The 22,277-nt window shown below is 43.5% G+C and overlaps 1 protein-coding gene across 2 annotated transcripts in view; it reads right to left on the bottom strand.

Annotated features, from left to right (window-relative positions):
* POFUT3 (protein O-fucosyltransferase 3) overlaps window positions 1–20,069 on the bottom strand; it is a 36,501-nt gene extending 16,432 nt beyond the window's left edge. The window contains exons 1-3 of one of the 2 annotated variants that reach the window (XM_077476208.1): window positions 19,874–20,068; window positions 5,058–5,244; window positions 1,314–1,596 (exon numbers count right to left, since the gene is read on the bottom strand). In XM_077476208.1, the coding sequence (XP_077332334.1) occupies window positions 1,314–1,596; window positions 5,058–5,165 (391 nt within the window). In that variant the 5' untranslated portion in view covers window positions 5,166–5,244; window positions 19,874–20,068. Of the gene's footprint in view, window positions 1–1,313; window positions 1,597–5,057; window positions 5,245–19,873 lie in introns of both variants that reach the window. The other variant, XM_077476209.1, reaches the window with a different exon arrangement.
* Between the last annotated feature and the right edge of the window lie 2,208 nt (window positions 20,070–22,277).

Here is a 22,277-nt window from a genome sequence, read left to right as displayed (position 1 = left end):
CTGAACACATGAGGAGAGGTAAGCTGACAGAGAAAGATTACTGCATAACCATGACAGATACCAGCCTGTATATATTGTATATCACTTCCCTCCCAGTGATCTCCTCTACAGCGCTTAACAAATATTCCCTTTTTCTACTCCTTTTTTACTGTCCAATCACAGGCAGAGAAATGCAGGAGTGAAAAAAAAGCAGTTCCTCTGGTATGCTATGATGTTAAGCAGGGCTGTGTAAATCTCAAAAATACATGGAAATAAATACAAATGCTTTAGAAGGTAAATTAGCTCCCTTATGTGTGTTTCACCAGCTGTTTGCCTAGGGTTCAGCTTTAATGCCCCATACACACGGTCGGACATTCCGACCACAAAATCCATCGGATTTTTTCCGATGGATTTTGGCCAAAACTTGTCTTGCATACACACGGTCGCACAAAGTTGTCTGAAAATCCAATAATTCGGAATGAGGTAACGTACAAAACATACACAACGGGACTAGGTAGAGGCCAGTAGTCAATGGCTTTCGTCTCCAAATTTTTTCAGAGCATGAGCGGCACTTTGTTCGTCGGAATTCTCTACACACGATCGGAAAAAGTCTGATCGGATTTTGTTTTCGGAAAATTTTAGATCCAGCTCTCAAACTTTTTCCGTTGGAAATTCCAACAGAAAAAGTCTGATAGAGCCCACACATGATCGTATTTTCCAACAACGTAATCCGATCGGACTTTTTCTGTTGGAATTTCCGACCTTGTGTATGGGGCATAAGACAGGAAGCATGTTCCTAGTTGTAACCTCAGGTGAAAATAAAGGAAAAAAAAGGCTAAAAATAGCAAACCAATGCAGCCACCACATTTTTTTAAAGGTACAATATATTCATGTTTGTGTTTAGATATGCTTTAAGCCAACAACCATACCCAGAAAGACATTGGTTCAAATCCGACATAGCCATCAGCTAAGTAAGAAACCAATGTAATCTTAGGGATTCTCAGGAATGACAAAACTAAAAATATGGGGGAACATTTTGCTTTTACTTCTGAATAACTAATCATTTATCTCAAGAACAAAGTGAATGTTTGTTTAAAATCTACCCATGTACAAACACATTCTTTAAAGAACAAAATCTAAATTTTACTTCAAAAGTCTGTAATATTTATGATTGTGTTTCGTGACATATCACAAAAACCTTTGTAAATGTATGTTAAAAGAAATTTTATAAAACCAAGATGTAGTGGTTCAAAATTACAATTAAAATTTTAACAATATGAACATATAACATTATCAGAGATTAGAAAATAAAAAATAAAAAAAAAATAACATACCATAAAACAAGACAGCTTTTGTCATAGGATGGTGCAGGTATGTTTTGTTTATAGTGAAAAAACATGAATTGTCTCCACATTGTCCCAGCCTTCCATTCTCACCAGTCAGTGGAGACCACCAAAGCATGATGGGATATTTCTCCAATCCATTGTCAAACCTTTTGTGGAAGAGATTTGCTTGTAATCCAGTCAGCAATGATTGAGATTGTTTCTGATGTTGTGAATCCTGTAAAGAAACACCTTTCTTCTTCTGTTTTTCAAATCTGCCTAGTTCAACCACCACCTTTAGGAAAAATAATATTAGAAAATAATTGGGAAACTTATGCCAAAGTTTTAATAAAAAAAACGTAAAAAGTACTATTATATTTGAAAACACACTTGGTAAAGAAAATATATGCTAGTAGATGTGTAGTAGTAGTAGTAGTAGTAGTGAGTTACACTTCCCATAGTATGGGCTGCATTGATTTTTAGTACCAGCAGGTAGTTCCCACTAGCCTTAATGTAGTATATGCTCACTGCTGTGGTGAGCATTAAAAAAAAAGGAGCTAGTGGGTTTAATCAGAATTAAAGAAAAAAAATCCATTTTGAATTCTGGTCATTTGCTTTTTTTTCTTTCCATTATGGTTTGTTTTGTATATGTGGACATGGAAGAAAAAAAATAATAAAAAAAAATATATATATATATATATATATATATATATATATATATATATATATATATATATATATATATATATATAAATAAATAAATATATGCTAGCTTTTTACTAGCTGTTTAATTATTTCTAGATGATAGTGGAACATGTAAGTAAACAGGATTCTAAAAGGAACTGTGCATTTCAGAACCAGTTTATGGACTAAAAAACTGCATTGCAGCATCTGTAGCTCATACCTTGTGATTTTAGTACATGGCTGACCACTATTTTACAATTAAAATATCAAACTTAAAGCATATGTCCAAGTGAAACTCCAGAAAAGGAGGCACAGGCAATAGTCTGGGTACGAGCTGAGTCAGGAGCCAAATTAGTGCAATAGAAGCCAATGGAGCAGGCAGAAGCTAAGGTCAAGGACAAGGCAGGGTCAGTGCAACAGAGTTCAGAGAGTGGTCAGACAATCTGGGTTAGCAACTGGAATCAGGATACAGGATAACAGGAACACATGATGCAGGCAAGGCTGAAAGACAAGGCAGCACTGATCCTGAGCACTGACTGAGTTTAAATGTCTTTTCCTGGGTTTAAATAGCCTGTTCGGCGCCAAAATCTGTTATAGGTGCATGTGCGTTTTTGCTCACAAGAATGCGCAATTACTCATGTGTGCTCACGAGTTCGCGCAGGTGCATATTAGCCAGTGCCCAATTCTTGCGAACATGAAAGGTAACACGTTTTAGCCTGTGCACAAAAGAAGACTTTGTTTTTAACTGGCTGTTTTTTCTTTGAAAGTGAGATTGGAGCGTATTGGGAGGTGTTTGGGAGTGGCCTTGCACATGCGTTGGATTTGTTGCATAGGCAACCTGCTAAAAGCTTTGTATATATGGACCTTTTACATGGGTAGGCTTGAATGTGGATTTAGGCTTGAAGTGAGTATGTTGTACCGGGGTGGGTTGGTAAAGGTCCTCCAGGAGTCTTAGTCTTATAGGGTCCATGGTGTCTTCTCTGGTCCTGGATATATTGGTGTTGGGGATATCCACTGTTGCCTGGGTCTCCTTGGCCTCTTTGATGTTGTAGTATCATTTGGACTGTGAGATTTCTGACAAAGTTGTTCAGGTCTACAAAGAGGGTGAAGGGGTTGGGATGGGCTGAAGGGGGTGAAGTTGAGACCTTTGTTGAGTAGTAGCACATCCTCTGCAGACAGACCCCGAGTGGACAAATTGAATATTTTTACAATTTCTGTATTTTGCCTTTTTTTCTTATGTCTGTTTCGTCCCCCCTCTTCTGTCTCTTCTTGTAGTTTTCTTTTTTTGGGCACCTAGGGGGGCAATCGCTAAAAAAGACTCAGGGTTTCAATCAATCAATGACTTCTACACCAGTTCATCAGAATTTGTGGTCTGCTGCCTGTCTGCCCGTGCAATCTCCTATATGTGGAACGTACCATCAGAACAATACGCAAGAGATTTGGAAAACACAGAGTAAAATCATACAAATTTAGCATCCCCAGACACTTTAAGGAATTCCACACTACAATCTGCTGGGTCATAGAATCAATATCCAAGGATCTCCCTCGAGCAGAATGCTTAAAAAGTCTCTGCGAGAGGGAGACCTACTGGATATATACCCTTGATAGTATGTCACCTGGAGGCCTCAATGAGGACCTAGAAATCCAATCCATCCTATAACTTTAGTGCCTTATCTATGAACCATGTACATTATAATATGAGTATGCATGCTAAAATTGTTGTTTCTCTATTACCCATGCATTCATTAATCCACACATACCCCCTAAACAACTATCCCCCCCATTCCCCTCCCAGCCTTTCCTCCCTCTCACTCTCTCCCCATTTACCTCTCTCACCCTTATCATTATCCATATTATATTTCTTATGCTACTGATGCCGGTCTTCATGGCCATTCCTACGGCTACTCCTTTTTTCCCCAAAAACAGGCTATTAACCCTGAACTGTAACTTATAATTACAGCGCTCTCCACCAGTGCTCAAGCCTAAACTGTAACTTAGAATTACATACTTCTATTTACATGCATGAATATGTACTATGTCCAATATAGTGGACCCTAGGACTGACTGCTGCGGATAATACCCAGAGAGGTTCAGGAAGCAGAGCTATTGGGTCACTAACACAGATCCCAGTGGGAGTTAGAGCATAGATTCCCCAGGGCACGGAGTCTAAGAGCCAGTAGGTGTTCACCAGAGCCTCTAGTGTTGAGAATAGACTGCGCTGCAGTCTGGTTCCAGGTCATGACTACAGGAGAAGGAAGCAGCAGGCTAGAACAAAAAGGGATAAGGCAGAGGTCAGGGTGACTAGCAGACAGGAACAGCAGAGTACACACCAAAAGGTTCAGGGTCACAGGCAAGCAGGGATAGTCGGGTACATGCCAAAAGGTCAGGGTCACGAGCAGACAGAAATAGTCGGGAACACGCCAAGGTCGGTAACAGAGATAAACGAAGAGCACACGGCAAGCAGGAAACAGGAAGCCAAATGCACAATGATTGATCAGCACCGCTGGCTTGCAGTGCACAGGTTAATATAGGGTTCCCTGATAGGGCCTGGGGTGGAGCCATGCTTAGAGGAGAGGTTATAAAAACAGCCAGGTGAGAGTGGCTGGCCTCTTAGTCTGAACACATGAGGAGAGGCAAGCTGACAGAGAAAGATTACTGCATAACCATGACAGATACCAGCCGGTATATATTGTATATCACTTCCCTCCCAGTGATCTCCTCTACAGCGCTTAACAAATATTCCCTTTTTCTACTACTTTTTTACTGTCCAATCACAGGCAGAGAAATGCAGGAGTGAAAAAAAAGCAGTTCCTCTGGTATGCGATGATGTTAAGCAGGGCTGTGTAAATCTCAAAAATACATGGAAATAAATACAAATGCTTTAGAAGGTAAATTAGCTCCCTTATGTGTGTTTCACCAGCTGTTTGCCTAGGGTTCAGCTTTAAGAATAGTTAGCCCCCCCCCCCCCCAGAGCCCTAGCTCTGCCACATCATTCTAAATGGTATCCAGAATCAGTATACACAATGAAATCTGATTGTGCTGTGCAACACACCATATTTTTTATCATCTTACCTGAAATGTAACTAGGAGAAAAAAGAAGGCTACAATCAGACTTGTGATCCAAAACTTTGTGCCCCAGATTCTAATCATATTTTTACTTTGATTGCAATTAGCGAACATTCTTCAAACAAACGCTTCAAAGAAACATGCCAATACACGGTTATCGAAACCATATGTCTCATCTTTTTCAGCTAAAAATCTATAAAAAAAAATAAAAAAAGAACAAAAACATTGTAAGGGATGTGCTAACCTTAGCAAACAGCTTTACTTCCTAATTTAAATATAACAGACCCGCTTCTGATCCCTGAAATGCATATGATATATTGAGAAACTAAGCTGCACAGAACTTAAAGTGGTTCTAAAGGCAGCAGTTTTTTTTTTATCTTAATGCATTCTATAAAATACTATATACTATTCTATAAAATATATAATTAGATTAAAAAAAAAAAAAACCTTCTGTGTGCAGCAGCCCCCCTCAGCACCCACTACTTACCTGGGTCCCCTCTCGATCTCCCTCCTAATTGGCTAAGACACAGCAGCAGACACCATTGGCTCCCTCTGCTGTCAATCAATGTCAACGAGCCAATGAGGAGAGAGAAGGGACGGGGTCGAGTCATGGCTTCGTATCTGAATGGACACACAGAATTGCGGCTCGGCTCAGGTGCCCCCATAAAAAGCGGCTTGCTGTGGGGGGCACTCGGCAAGAGGGAGGAGCCAGGAGCACCGGTAAGGGACCCAAGAAGAGGAGGAATCGGGCTGCTCCATAGAAAACCTCTGGACAGAGCAGGTAAGTATAACATGTTTATTTAAAAAAAAAAGCCAAGACGTTAATATCACTTTAAAATGGTAGCAAACACTGCTGGGATACTTGTACCTACAGGTAAGCTTATAATAAAGATTGTTCATAAATACTACACTATGGGGCTCCCTTCCTCCTTATTTGCTTAAATCCCCTACATAACCTGCTGAGGTAACCATCCCCTCCCCTATACTGGGCATCGCTGAACAACCAATTTAAAGTGACCACACAGCGGAATAGGCAAGAGACGGGGACACAATAACAAGACCTCGTGGGATAAAGACCACCAGGAACCCTGAGGATATATATGTTACATGCTGTTACCTTACAGCTGTAAGGTAAGGGGACACCCATATCCTGAGTACACAGGACCACGTGGGATATTTTTCACTACTACCACCACCGACCAGATCGCTATAGTTCATATAGCACTTAACACCAGTATTGCATGCGTTTTTTACCTGATGCGATTTTGGATATAATCGCTATTGGTTGTCGCACATGTTGTATATGGACACAATTTTTACACACGTTATTGTGGAATGTATATGTCATATAGTTTTTGACCATTGAGCACTATTTCACTTGCATTATTGTTAGATAGTTTTTTTCACCTGTAACATTTATTTTTTATGCGTTTTTAATGCTGCGTTTTTCAATTTTTTTCTGTGCCAATTTTGCATGAATTTATCTCACTTCACTGCAGTTATTACCTAGTATAGGGTGAAGAGACACCCATACGCATCCAACTCAATTTGTCTAACACTGGCACGTTATGCGATTTCTTTGCTAACCACAAGTAGCTATCTCCTTTTTTTCTTTTTGCACTAAACTGTTTTTAGTTAATAATTGTGTATTTATACATTGTTGTTCACGGTGTAGTAGACATTGCAACACGCTTATTGTATCACTTAGCACCAGCACTTTTTATGCGATTGGATTAGTCGCAACAAATCGCAATATATTTTTTATCACAATTCTTATATATTGATTTTACCTATGGGATGCTGTAAGAACGGACCTATTTACTGCTTAGCATTGCTATTTTAGAGTCCTATGCTCACCCTAAAAAATCACATCAGAAATTATTTAGTTTTTTACCACTATATTTTTTTTTTTTTTTTTATATCACTTCAATATACATCCCAAACACTATTATGTGATAGTGGTGAGGTTTTCGCACGCTCCCTCATAGAACGTACATATTAAGCTCCCAATACATTTTTTGGTCTGGGTGGCCACACACCTAGCATTTAAACACCTGCATCTATAGTATCTACAGATTTTGTAGGCCAATATTTCCTGAGTTAGTACTGCGCACCACTACTCTCTTACCAAGCTTATAATAAAGATTACCTGTAGGTAGTAGGAATATCTCCTTAACATGTACTGTTTGGGAGATATTCAGTGATGCTCCAGCCGCTGACATTACCGGCACATGCGGTCTGAAGGAACGGCATACCGGTGCCATTATTTCAGAGCTCTGTGCCATGGCCATGACTCTTGCGTGCAGTGACGTCATCATGCCTCATCCATTTTAAGCGGCTGCAGCCTGTGAACCCGAAAGTAAGACCCGGTAAGGGCGGAAGCCTCTACAGTGGTGACAATGCATCACTGGAGGTATACGGTGCATACTAGCACATTATGCTCTAAAACCCCTGCAGTTGATCTGCGTTTTTATTGCCCTTCAACCACTCCCCCTTCAGCTGGGAAGGCAGCAGCTGGATGTGCACACATGCCGTGACAGGAATTATACCCCTGTCGCACTCTGCAGGCCCTACTGCCCACTGAACATAACCAATTCAAGTGAATAGGACCATGCTGTAACTACACACCATACATGTTATTGCAGTGCAGTAGTCTTGTTAAAACAAGGAGATGAGAAGGAAATACAACACCTCCTCACCTCCTGTCAAATGCTCTCTGAAAAGCAATTTGAATGCAGATTGCTCTTCAGAGTGAAAAGCAAGCGTAAATGACACCTTACAGCTCGCTGGTCAAACTATCGATAACTTGATCATGACAGAATCACTAAGGCAGGGAGCAAGACAAACCTGTTTCTGTGGCTAATGACGAGGGAGCATCGCCTCACTCTCCTTGTCAGCAAGAGAGCAATGCAGTAGAAACAGATTAGTTGTTTTTGGTGCATTTTTATCAGTCCCCTTTAGTGATTCTGTCGCTTGCAAGTTACTGCCAACACTACAGGGGGAAGAAAATCTCTCCTGTTTCTACAACTGGCTGAAAAGATGAAAGACTCAATTACCAGTGAAGCCAGTAAAGGAGCAATGCCTCGCTGTCCAGGACAGCTACAGAGCACCACTATAAAAACAGATGAATGTTTTTTCATAGGTTTTTAGTTGCCCCTTTTATTGACCCTGTTTTGAGGCAAATTGGCATCCGTTAAACAATCAATAATGTGCCATAGGCCTTGGAGAGATAGTTTCATAGTTAGTTAGGTTGAAAAAAAGACACCAGTCCATCCAGTTCAACCTGAGTGAGTGTCTACAATTGTCCCTATTCCTGTACATTGCACACTCACATTGGTCCCTACCCTCAAGGAGCCCACAATCCAAGGTCCCCATGCATATACTAGGGCCAATTTTGGACAGAGGCCAATTAACCTACCTGCATGTCTTTGGATTGTGGGAGGAAACCGGAGTACCCGGAGGAAACCCACGCAGGCACAGGGAGAGCATGCAAACTCCAGGCAGGTAGTGTTGTGGTTGGGATTTGAACCAGTGACCCTTCTTGAGAAAAACCTGTACCACTCTGTGTCTGATTTGAGGCTAGGATGGAGGTTCACCTTCCAGCAGGACAATGGCCCAAGCACACTGCTAAAGCAACACTTGAGTGGTTTAAGGGGAAACAAGGCACTATATATATATATATATATATATATATATATTAAAATTTAGTTGTACTTCATTTTGCAAACTCAATGTGAAGAGTCATTTATGATGGACCTGTCTGGGAGAGATTCCCTGTTTAGGCCCCTTTCTCACTGGGGCGCTTTGCAGGCGCTACAAATAGCGCCTGCAAAGCACCCTGAAACAGCCTCTGCTGTGTCTCCAGTGTGAAAGCCCAAGGTCTTTCACACTGGAGTGGTGCGCTTGTAGGACGGTCAAAAAAGTCCTGCAAGCCGCATCTTTAGAGCACTGTAGGAGCAGTGTATTTACCGCTCCTACAGCGCCCCTTCCCATTGAAAACAAGGGGGCAGCACTGCAGCAGCGCTTTGCGGGCGGTTTTAACCCTTTTTTGGCCGCTAGCGGGGGTTAAAACCGCCCCACTAGTGGCCTAATAGCGTCGCTAAAATGACAGTAAAGAGCTGCTAAATATAATGGTGATTTACTGCCAACGCCCACAATGTTTAAGTGTGAAAGTAGCCTTAAATGATCACTAAAGAATTTTTTTTTTTTTAAATAACAAACATGTTATACTTACCTCCACTGCGCAGCTAGTTTTGCACAGAGTGGCTCCGAACCTGGTCTTCTGGGGTCCATCGGTGGCTGTCTCAGCTCCCCACCCCCCTTCAAGAACTCAACAACTTCATGAGAGCTCCCTCGCATGGTGTGGAGTGCTTGCGGGCGTGCTCCCATGATACAGCTAGCGGTCATAGCCGCTTACCCACTTAACAACCGCCCATAGCTGATTAACGGCTTCAGGGCGGTTGTTTAACTCTGAGAGGCCGTTAATTAACGGCCTCCCAGAATTCTGCTCTCGCGCGCCCCCTGGGGCGCGCACACGAGATCATCCGTGACCGCATTACGGATCACGGTAAAGGGCCGCTCGTCGCGGCTGTTTACCATGTGATCGCTCCGTCAAATGACGGAGCGATCACTTGTAAACAAACCGGCGTCATGTTATGACGCCGGTTCCTCCCTTCTCTGTACCGATCGGTACAGCGGAGGGGAAAGAGATCGGTGTTAGCAGCGCTGTGGGCTGCATCTGCAGTGCCCACATCGCTGCCCACCGAATTTAACCCCTCAATTCCCTGCAAATACTCTGCAATACCAGCCATTACTCTGCAGTACCTGCCATTTCTCTGCAGTAACCTGCCATTACTCTGCAGTAACCTGCCATTACTCTGCAGTAACCTGCCATTACTCTGCAGTAACCTGCCATTACTCTGCAGTAACCTGCCATTACTCTGCAGTAACCTGCCATTACTCTGCAGTAACCTGCCATTACTCTGCAGTAACCTGCCATTACTCTGCAGTACCCTGCCATTACTCTGCAGTACCCTGCCATTACTCTGCAGTACCCTGCCATTACTCTGCAGTACCCTGCCATTACTCTGCAGTACCCTGCCATTACTCTGCAATACCCTGCCATTACTCTGCAATACCCTGCCATTACTCTGCAATACCCTGCCATTACTCTGCAATACCCGCCATTACTCTGCAGTACCCGCCATTACTCTGCAATACCCTGCCATTACTCTGCAATACCCTGCCATTACTCTGCAATACCCTGCCATTACTCTGCAATACCCTGCCATTACTCTGCAATACCCTGCCATTACTCTGCAATACCCTGCCATTACTCTGCAATACCCTGCCATTACTCTGCAATACCCTGCCATTACTCTGCAATACCCTGCCATTACTCTGCAGTACCCGCCATTACTCTGCAGTACCGTGCCATTACTCTGCAGTACCGTGCCATTACTCTGCAGTACCCCCCAATAAATTGCCTTGTAATAGGAATAAAAGTGATCAAAAATTTATTTTTGGGGAAAAAAAAATGTAAAACTAAAATAAATAAAGTAAAATGAACAATAAAAAAAAAAGAAAAAATTTAAAGCGCCCCTGTCCCCATGTGCTCGCATGCAGAAGCGAACGCATACGTAAGCCCCGTCCACATATGAAAACGGTGTTCAAACCACACATGTGAGGTATCGCCGTGAACGTTAGAGCGAGAGCAATAATTCTAGCCCTAGACCTCCTCTGTAACTGAAAACATGTAACCAGTAGGGATGAGCTTCGTGTTCGACTCGAACATTGGCTGTTCGGCGAATTCCGAACGTTTGGGCCGTTCGCGTCAAAATTCGAGTGACGCGCGCGCGGACCACAATGCACTGCGGTGGCGCAGTGCATTGCTGCCCCATGATTGGCCAAGCATGCACTGTGACCCCGCATGCTTGGCCAATCGCAGCGCCGGCAGCGAGGAGAGCCATGATTGGCCACAGGCATCCTGCCTGTGGCCAATCATAGCTCAGGCTGTGTAGTGCACGCCCCACACTATACAAGGCCGCCTTTGAGGCAGCCTCGTGTAGTGTGTTACTTAGCATCTGAAGCAGTGGGTGTTCTGTGTACCTTCAACACAGTACACACCAATCGTTTTTGGCTGATTTCCTATCTTGCTGCTGTGTAGTGGTTGTTGTCTGTGCCCTGACTGCAGTATACACCACTATATTCACCTCACCTATATAGCTAGTGATCTAGCTTTAACCACTTAACAACTGCCCATTGCCGATTAACGGCTTCAGGGCGGTTGTTTAACTCTGAGAGGCCGTTAATTAACGGCCTCCCAGAATTCTGCTCTCGCGTGCCCCGAGGTGTGCGCACACTCGAGAGCATCCGTGACCGCCGGGTCCACAGGACCCGGCGCATCACGGATCACGGTAAACGGCCGCTCATAGTGGCCGTTTACCACATGATTGCTCCGTCAAATGACGGAGTGATCACTTGGAAACAAACCGGCATCATGTTATGACGCCGGTTCCTCCCTCCCCTCTCTGTACCGATCGGTACAGCGGAGGGGAAAGAGATCGGTGTCAGCAGCGATGTGGGCTGCATCTGCAGTGCCCACATCGCTGCTCACCGAATTTAACCCCTCAATTCCCTGCCAATACTCTGCAATACCAGTGCATATTCTGCAGTACCCTGCCATTACTCTGCAGTACCCCGCCATTACTCTGCAGTACCCCGCCATTACTCTGCAGTACCCCGCCATTACTCTGCAGTACCCCGCCATTACTCTGCAGTACCCCGCCATTACTCTGCAGTAACCCCCATTACTCTGCAGTACCCCGCCAATACTCTGCAGTACCCGCCAATACTCTGCAGTACCCGCCAATACTCTGCAGTACCCTGCCATTACTCTGTAGTACCCCCCAATACTCTGCAGTACCCTGCTATTACTCTGTAGTACCCCGCCAATACTCTGTAATACCCTGCCATAAATTGCCATACCCAGCCATACTCGGTGATACCCTGAAATACCCAGCCATAGACGCCCCCCACCCCTCACCGCCCTCCGGTGCTTCTACCAACTCGCCAGTACGATCAAAGCCAGAATCTTTTTTTTTTTTTTATTCCAGGCTTCCCAGCCTAGAGGTGAGATGTGGGGTCATATTGACCCCCCAGATTTCACTGTAAAGAGGACCTGTCACCCCATATTCCTATTACAAGGGATGTTTACATTTCTTGTAATAGGAATAAAAGTGATCAAAAATATATTTTTGGGGAAAAAAATGTCAAACTAAAATAAATAAAAGTAAAATGAACAATAAAAAAATAAAATAAAAATTAAAGCGCCCATGTCCCCATGTGCTCGCATGTGCCACACATGTGAGGTATCGCCGAAAATGTTAGAGCGAGAGCAATAATTCTAGTCCTAGACCTCCTCTGCAACTCAAAACATGTAACCAGTAAAAAAAAATTTAAAGCGTCGCCTATGGGGATTTTTTAGGTAGCGACGTTTGGCGCCATTCCACGGGCATGTGCAATTTTGAAGAGTGACATGTTTGATATCTATTTACTCAGCATAACTTCATCTTTCACTTTATGCAAACATTGGGCTAACTTTACTGTTTTTTTTGTTTGTTTTTTAAGCACAAAACTGTTTTTTCCCCCCAAAAAACACGTTTGAAAAACTGCTGTGCAAATACCGTGTGAGATAAAAATTTGCAACGACCACCATTGTATTCTCCAGGGTCTTTGCTAAAAAAAATATATATATATATATATATATATATAATGTTTTGGGGTTCTCTGTAATTTTCTAGCAAATAAATGATGATTTTTACATGTAGGAGAGAAATGTCAGAATTGGCCTGGGTGCTCCAGAACGCCTGATGGCGCTCCCTGCATGTTGGGCCTCTGTATGTGGCCACGCTGTGTAAAAGTCTCACACATGTGGTATCGCCGTACTCGGGAGTAATAGCAGAATGTGTTTTGGGGTGTAATTTGTGGTATGCATATGCTGTGTGTGTGAAATAACCTGATAATATGACAATTTTGTGTAAAAAAAAAAAAAAAGAAGGAAATAGGCCGTCAGTACTTCAGGTGTGATCAATTTTCAGATATTGGCACCATAGCTTGTGGACTCTATAACTTTCACAAAGACCAAATAATATCCACCAATTTGTACTTATTTTTACCAAAGATATGTAGTAGTATGAATTTTGGCCAAAATTTATGAAGAAAAAATTACTAATCTGCTAAATTTTATAACAGAAACGAAGAAAAATTCTTTTTTTCGCAGAATTTTCGATCTTTTTTCTTTTATAGCACAAAAAATAAAAAACCCAGCAGTGATTAAATACCACCAAAAGAAAGCTCTATTTGTGTGAAAAAAGGACAAACATTTCCTATAGGTCCAGTGTTGCATGACTGAGTAATTGTCATTCAAAATGTGAGGGCACCGAAAGCTGAAAATTGGTCTGGTTATTAAGGGTGTTTAAGTGCCCAGTGGTCAAGTGGTTAATAATAGAGCTTGCAGTCAGTAGTGTTAGGAGATAGTGTGTGCTATCTGCGTGCTCTGTACCCAGTACATACCGCTATAATATAGGGCAGGCCCCTACTTTCAAACATCCAACTTACAAACATCTCCTACTTGCAAACGCAAGGAGACAGCAGCAAGTGAGATGAAAAAAGATGGACGACAAAACAAATTATACAGGGGTGATAACCCTTCCCTATGTTTTCCAAAAAGCTTAAAAATCGTTTTTTTGACTGGAGCTACACTTTAAAAATGTACCGGTTGAAAATGACAAACAGATTCAACTTAACACAACAAACCTACACAGTCCCTGTCTTGTTTTCACCGCCTGTATACTGCTGTTCTGAGTATATAGGGCCTGCGGGCCACACGCATTTCCTTTTTTTAATATGGGTACGGGGTTCCCCTTAATATGCGTACAAGACCCAAATAGGCTAGAATTTTCTGTATTTTTTCTTTTATAGCACAAAAAATAAAAAACTGAGAGGTGATTAACCACTTTCAGACCGGACCATTTTGCTGGTAAATGACCAGAGGTCTTTTTACAATTTGGCACTGCGCTGCTTTAACTGGTAATTGCGCGGTCATGCAATGTTGTACCCAAACAAAATTTGCGTCCTTTTCTTCCCACAAATAGAGCTTTCTTTTGATGGTATTTGATTGCCTCTGCGATTTTTATTTTTTGCGATATAAACGTAAAAAGACCGCAAATTTTGAAAAAAAATGATATTTTCTACTTTTTGTTATTAGAAAAATCCAATAAACTCAATTTTAGTCATACATTTAGGCCAAAATGTATTCAGCCACATGTCTTTGGTAAAAAAAAAGTCAATAATTGTATATTTATTGGTTTGCGCAAAAGTTGTCACATCTACAAACTAAGGTACGTTTTCTGGAATTTACGCAGCTTTTAGTTTACGACTGCCTATCTCATTTCTTGAGGTGCTAAAATGGCAGGGCAGTACAAAACCCCCCCAAATTACCCCATTTTGGAAAGTAGACCCCCTAAGGAAATTGATAAGTGGCATGTTGAGCCCATTGAATATTTTATTTTTTTGCCTCAAGCGATTGAATAATGACAAAAAAAAAAATCTTTTTTTTTTTTTTACACAAAGTTGTCACTAAATGATATATTGCTCACACATGCTATGGGTATATGTGAAATGACACCCCAAAATAAATTCTGCTGCTTCTCCTGAGTACGGGGATACCACATATGTGGGACTTTTTGGGAGCCTAGCCGCGTACGGGGCCCCGAAAACCAAGCACCGCCTTCAGGCTTTCTAAGGGCGTAAATTTTTGAGTTCACTTCTCACTACCTATTACAGTTTTGAAGGCCATAAAATGCCAAGATGGCACAAAACCCCCACAAATGACCCCATTTTAGAAAGTAGACACCCCAAGCTATTTGCTGAGAGGCATGTTGAGTCCATGGAATATTTTATATTTTGCCACAAGTTGCGGGAAAATTACAAACTTTTTTTATTTTTTTTTCACAAAGTTGTCACTAAATGATATATTGCTCACGCATGCCATGGGCATATGTGAAATGACACCCCAAAATAAATTCTGCTGCTTCTCCTGAGTACGGGGATACCACATATGTGGGACTTTTTGGGAGCCTAGCCGCGTACGGGGCCCCGAAAACCAAGCACCGCCTTCAGGCTTTCTAAGGGCGTTACAGTTTTGAAGGCCATAAAATGCCAAGATGGCACAAACCCCCCCCCCCCCCCCCAAATGACCCCATTTTGGAAAGTAGACACCCCTAAATTTAGGGGTACACTAGTGAGACTAGGTAATAAATGGCGGGTGCCCTGAAACTATAAAAAAATAACTAACCAACCAGCGTCACCTGTAACAGTTATATGGTGATCACTGGTGAAAGGGTTAACTAGGGGGCAATCAGAGGGCTTCATGCGGTAGTATATGGGGGTCCCTGGCGCTATAAAAAGCTGCGGCGAACCTAAATACCTACCTGCCTAACTAGCGTCACCTGTGACACTAATACAGCGATCAGAAAAACGATCGCTTATTAGGCTGGCTTCACACTGGAGCGATGCGGGAACGCCACGAATCCGCGGCGGGTTCCCGCATCGCATGCCTCCCGGCGGCAGTTCACACTGCCCTATGCGAACTGCTGGGAGTGTCAGTGAAATGTTAATGACACCCCCAGATCAGTTCGCATATCGCAGTGCGATCTGCAAACTTGGATCGCATGGTGTGAACACCCATGCGATCCGATTCTGCTGCGGACCAAAAAAAGGGTCCCGTGCGAGTTTGAGGCGGGTGCGACGCGAATTCAGCCATACTATCTGTATGGCTGAACTCAAATCGCACAGAGATCGGATGTGATTTGCACTGCAGTGCGAATCACATCCGTTCTCATAAACCGCTGCAATGTGAACCCAGCCTTAGTGACACTGGCGACGGGGGGTGATCACGGGGTTAAACCTTTATTGGGGGGGGGTTAGGGGGGTACCTTAGAACTAAAGGGGGCTAACCCTAACTGCCCTAACAGTTATTACAGTCACAAATGACACCCGCCGGGTGATCAGGGGGTTAAACCTTTATTAGGTAATAAATGGCGGGTGCCCTGAAACTATAAAAAAAAACTAACCAACCAGCGTCACCTGTAACAGTTATATGGTGATCACTGGTGAAAGGGTTAACTAGGGGGCAATCAGGGGGCTTTATGCAGTAGTATATGGGGGTCCCTGGCGCTATAAAAAGCTGCGGCGAACCTAAATACCTACCTGCCTAACTAGCGTCACCTGTGACACTAATACAGCGATCAGAAAAATGATCGCTTATTAGGCTGGGTTCACACTGGAGCGATGCGGGAACGCCACGAATCCGCGGCGGGTTCCCGCATCGCATGCCTCCCGGCGGCAGTTCACACTGCCCTATGCGAACTGCTGGGAGTGTCAGTGAAATGTTAATGACACCCCCAGATCAGTTCGCATATCGCAGTGCGATCTGCAAACTCGGATCGCATGGTGTGAACACCCATGCGATCCGATTCTGCTGCGGGCCAAAAAAAGGGTCAAGTGCGAATTTGCGGCGGGTGCGGCGGGTGCGATGCGAATTCAGCCATACTATCTGTATGGCTGAACTCGAATCGCACAGAGATCGGATGTGATTTGCACTGCAGTGCGGTGCGAATCACATTCGTTCTCATAAACCGCTGCAATGTGAACCCAGCCTTAGTGACACTGGCGACGGGGGGTGATCACGGGGTTAAACCTTTATTGGGGGGGTTAGGGGGGTACATTCAGGGCCGCTTACAGAAATCATGGGGCCCCGTACAGCCTACCTGACGGGGCTCCCCTCAGCTCCTCCCTGGCCCCACCCCTGGCCCCACCCATTGCCCCTCCCCAGGTTTGTCTACAAGTGATATTTTTCTCCAGCCAGTTATAGGTTTGATTATCCAAAAGAAATACTGTTTTCAGATGAGAACAGACCTCTTTAATATCTATATGTAATACAAACCCTTAATGAATAAATAAAATTGTATTTTTGGTATTATTGCAGAGTATTGTCAGGGTAAGTATTTGCAGAGTATTGTCAGGGTAAGTATTGCAGAGCATTGGCAGGGTATGTATTGCAGAGCATTGGCAGGGTATGTATTGCAGAGTATTGGCAGGGTAGGTATTGCAAAGTATTGGCAGGGTATGTATTGCAGAGTATTGGCAGGGTATGTATTGCAGAGTATTGGCAGGGTAGGTATTGCAGAGTATTTGCAGGGTATGTATTGCAGAGTATTGGCAGGGTATGTATTGCAGAGTATTGGCAGGGTAGGTATTGCAAAGTATTGGCAGGGTATGTATTGCAGAGTATTGGCAGGGTATGTATTGCAGAGTATTGGCAGGGTATGTATTGCAGAGTATTGGCAGGGTATGTATTGCAGAGTATTGGCAGGGTAGGTATTGCAGAGTATTGTCAGGGTAGGTATTGCAGAGTATTGTCAGGGTATTTATTGCAGAGTAGTAGTAGATGTTGAACTTCAAGCCCCCCCCCCCCCCCAAGCAAGCATACACCTCACATGTGTAATTGTTAGCTGCCTTGGCCCCAGCAGAGATCACTTCCTCCCTGTTCTTGAGTGTCCACAGACCACAATATCTCGATTGCCCGGCCCCTGCTCTCTCTGCTCGCCTCTCACTTTGCTACCTCTTCTCACACGGAGAGAGAGAGAGGAAAATCACTCCGCAAAACACCATAATAGGATGTGCTGGTTGGGACTTGTGCGATGTGCCAACATGAGGAGCGGGTGCAGAGAACGTATTCTTCCGCACCCGAAATACAGGAAATAGTCCCTCCTCTGCAGCCGCGTATTTAAACGATTAAAAACACATATTCTAAAAAAAAAAAAAAAAAGTTTACCGAACGGCGTGGGGTGGGTTGGGGGGCTGTTGGGGGGGGGGGGGGGATAGAGTATGGGATGATCGGTGGCTGGAGAATAATTTTTTTTTTTACATGAAAATTTACTTTGCTGTTCAGGTTGCCCGGGCCCCCCTGCTGGTCAGGCCCAGTACAGCAGGGCCAGTTGTACTGGCCTATTAGCGGCCCTGGGTACATTAGAACTAAAGGGGGCTAACCCTAACTGCCCTAACAGTTATTACAGTCACAAATTACACCAATGCAAAAAAAAAAAAAAGACAATGGTGTCACTGTGACTGGGGGGCAGGGGTAATTGGGGGGGGTGATCGGGGGGGGTGTGAGTGTGCCTGGCATGTTCTACTGTGTAGTGACGTGTTGGTGCAACTCACCGATCCTCTCTCCTCCGTGTCGGAACGAAAAATACCGACACGGAGGAGAGAATACATCACTTCCTCTCCTGTGTTTACATTACAGGAGAGGAAGTGATGTCACGAAGGATTTCTATTCGTCGGGAGCGATCGCGAGGGGGTGGCCATGAATGAATGGCCGCCCCCTCATCCGGGATCGCTCCCGAACGAATACCGACCGCCGCAGGCACCGGGCGGGGGCCCGATCGGGCCCCCGACCCGCGGGAAGGCAGGGACGTACATGTACGCCCTTATGCCTGCCCGTGCCATTCTGTCGACGTACATCGTCGTGCGGCGGTCGGGAAGTGGTTAAATACCACCAAAAGAAAGCTCTATTTGTGTGAAAAAAAATTTCATATAGGTCCAGTGTTGCATGACTGAGTAATTGTCATTCAAAATTTGAGAGCACCAAAAGCTGAAAATTGGTCTGGTTATTAAGAGTGTTTAAGTGCCCAGTGCTCAAGTGGTTACTGTATCACTCAGACCCGCCCCCGGCGTGCCGCATCATTGGATGTGATTGACAGGAACGTGAGCCAATGGCTGCGCTGCTTTCAATCCATCCACTGTAACCAATGAACGGCCAGGCTGACCAGCGAATAGGATGTCGGGGGCGAGCGTGGGACTTTTGAGGGGTCAGGTAAGTTAAGGGGGGGGGGGGCTGGGCGGTATTGTCGGTATGCAAGGAATGCATTAAGGTGACAACACACGTACCTTTACAACCCCTTTAATGTAATGAATAAATGGATAAATCTGCCCACAGCAACAGGCGACACCTATTAGTATGTGGGCATAGGATATAACCCTTGGCATGCCCCCCGTAAAAGAGAATTGTACCCAAAGAAAAAAAAATATTGGTTAAACCTACAAGTGCTTTTTTACCATTACTTTATACTGACTTTTAGAATTTACAAATGCAGCAATTTAGAAACTGGATGAAAGGTTTAGCACTGGGAAACTTTTTGTTAGATAAGTAGTGCATTTTATATACACAACTATAAAGATCAGACCAAAATGAGGGTCAAGTGAGGAGGGAAAAGGGACAGAGGGACTTTGTTCCAAATCGGGGACGGTCCCTCAAAAATCAGGAACAGTTGGGAGTTATGGGTTAGCAGTCAAATGAACATCATGGCTTTGGACGTCACTGCCTAAAAACAATAGACATGGGTTTCTGCGTTCTATAGCGTGCAAAACTGTAAACACAGCATGCAAGACAGAAAGCAGCGCGTTAATCAGAATGGAGTCATTATGCAGAAATTGAACAGCCTATAAGCTTTTATTATACATAATAAGAATGATTATATTTCTTAGAAAACTACGCTAAAGTGTAATTGATTTTACACCAAGGTATACATTAGGGACTCGCATAATCCTATAAAACATCCTACAAAACATAAAGGAAAATGTGAAAGCATAGATGAGCAATCAGTGCAGCAACACATGTTTAATCGCTAACAGGAAACACAAGTAGAGAAAATGACACATTGATGGAGCGACAATCTCAGACATGATGCCTCCCTTACCAACCAGGCTTCCCTCGCAGTGTTTACATTCCCTATGGTTCAGCACACTAGTCAGCTTGTTAGAAACTGGGACTGGATCCTGTCTGTCCTGGGTGAGGGACTAATAAGGCTGCTGCTAGCACAGCTCCAATCATTCACAATGGATCCAGCTCATGTCTTGTCTCATGAAAGCAGCTGGAGGTGGGGAGGCAGACACACAAGAAATCCTGGCCTAGATTCCCTGCAGCTGCCTCTCTAAGCTCAGCAATTCAATGAGTGGCCTTCATCCAGCAGGGTTTCTATTCATAAGGATGTCAACGCCATATTTTTCACACTGCCTCAGGAAATATGCGTTCTGTCTATAAGGAACAGTACAAAGATTCTTTAGTTTTCTCTTGTTTTAACCCCTGAATGCCGGAAGGTAAAACAAATGCCCAAATGCAGTTTTGCAACGTTGTCATGCATTACCGTAATGACTTATCCATATGAATTATAATATATTTATTTTTGTTCAGGATAAATCAGGCTTTCTTCTGGTGGTAAATGTTAATAGATATCTTTTTTTTGTTTTTGTTTTAGTTTTTTTTGTTGTTTTTTTAATTGGCAAAGAAATACTGACACAAAATAGTAAAAAAAAAAAAGAAAAGTTGTATATTTCTTGCCATGACACCAAAAACAAAAACACAAACACAATCTACTGTATATTCTACTACTCTTAATGTTCATGGTGATACTATAAAGGTATATATTGTTTGTTTTTTGTATCAGGAACAAGAAAATAGTAAAAAAAGAAAAGTTGTATATTTCTTGCCATTGCCATGACTCACCACCAAAAAGTAAAAAAAAAAAAAAAAAACACAATCTATATTCTACTACTCTTGATCAGGGATGAGCTCCGGCGTGTTCGCATGCTCTACGTGCAGAGCCCACCAGGAAGTCGGCACTGCGCTGCGCTAATCACAAGCAGTGAGACATTGCCCGATCTCTGCAGCCGCGCATCAGGGCAATGTCTCACTGCCTGTGACTAGCACAGCACTGCGCCGACTTCTTGGCGGGCTCTGCACGTGGAGCATGCGAACGCACCTGAGCTCATCCTTACTATTGAATAAGGATGCGCTCCGGTGTATTCGCACAGCCCACGTGCAGAGCCTGCCAGGAAGTCAGAACTGCGCTAATCACTTTTTGGGGGGTTTTTTCTTTTATTTCTGTTTTTCTTGTTTTTTTTTCTGTTGTCCCTTCTTTAAGGAAATAAGTACGTAGGATGCAGAACAATGTAATGATGGTTATTAAAAAAAAAAAATGTATACACGTATGTATACATGTTTACATTATGTATGTAATATAATGGAATGAGATTTTAACACGTGTATATGGCTTGAGGTGTTCCTCAAACGGTTGTATGGACTTTTGTAAAAATCATTAAAAAAATAAAGGGAAAAAAAAGAACTGCACTAATCACAGGCAGTGAGACATTTCCTGATGCACGGCTGCAGAGATTGGGAAATGTCTCACTGCCTGTGATTAGCGCAGCGCAGTGCCAACTTCCTGGCAGGCTCAGCACGTGGAGCGTGCAAACAAGCCGGAGCTCATCCTTACTCTTGATGTTCACGGTGATACCAAAGGTGCATATTATTGTTTATTTGTATCTGTAGTAGAAACAAGAAACAATAGCGTGCATTTTGCTTTATTTTGCCTACCTAAAAAAAACTGAAACTAAATAGAAGTTGCTTTTTTTTTTTTTTCAAAGCTCAACTCCAGGCAAAAAAAAAAATCCTTGGCAGTGTAACAGTGCCTGCAATGCAAGGGTTATTACTGGTCATTTTTGTCCAGGGATCTGAGACTAATCCTCCTATCCTCCCTGCACAAGACCAGTCCCTCTGGCCCCTGCACACCCTCACAGTCTAGAGGCCTTGTGCAATGCAGTGGAGTGTAAATGCTGGTTCACACAGGGGCGACCTGTCAGGTGACTTAGGCGCCTGACAAGTTGCGATCTATGCATTGCAATGGAATTGTTCTAATAGGAGTGATTCAAGACTTAGAAAAAGTACTACTTTGGGGCGACTATGCAGAAGTTGTTTTGCAAGCCGCGCTGAAGTCATGCTGTAGGGGGTGGCTTCAGAGTCGGACGACTTTGAATCCGCGCCTGTGTGAACAGGCACTTTATGATGTCATCAAGCCCATGGACCTGCACTGCACATGAGGACATCAGGACATAGGACAACAGTCCGCCACTGGACTGTGGGGGACCACTGTTTGCCACTGGAGTGTGGGACAGGTGAGTATACAACTTTCTCCTCTCCCCTGGACAATATGAGAAGTTAACCCATGCAGTGCGACCCTGGTTTTTTACCTCAACCCTCACTTTTGATCCTGACCTTGGCACTAATATAGGTCATGTCCTGATCTAACCATTTTAACATTATTT

The sequence above is a fragment of the Lithobates pipiens genome, unplaced genomic scaffold (assembly GCF_037356315.1).
Source record: "Lithobates pipiens isolate NorthernLeopardFrog02 unplaced genomic scaffold, aLitPip1_a1.2 Scaffold_13, whole genome shotgun sequence".
Taxonomy (NCBI): domain Eukaryota; kingdom Metazoa; phylum Chordata; class Amphibia; order Anura; family Ranidae; genus Lithobates; species Lithobates pipiens.
The sequence above is the reverse complement of the archived record's forward strand: the minus strand, read 5'-3'. Positions and strand labels throughout refer to the sequence as shown.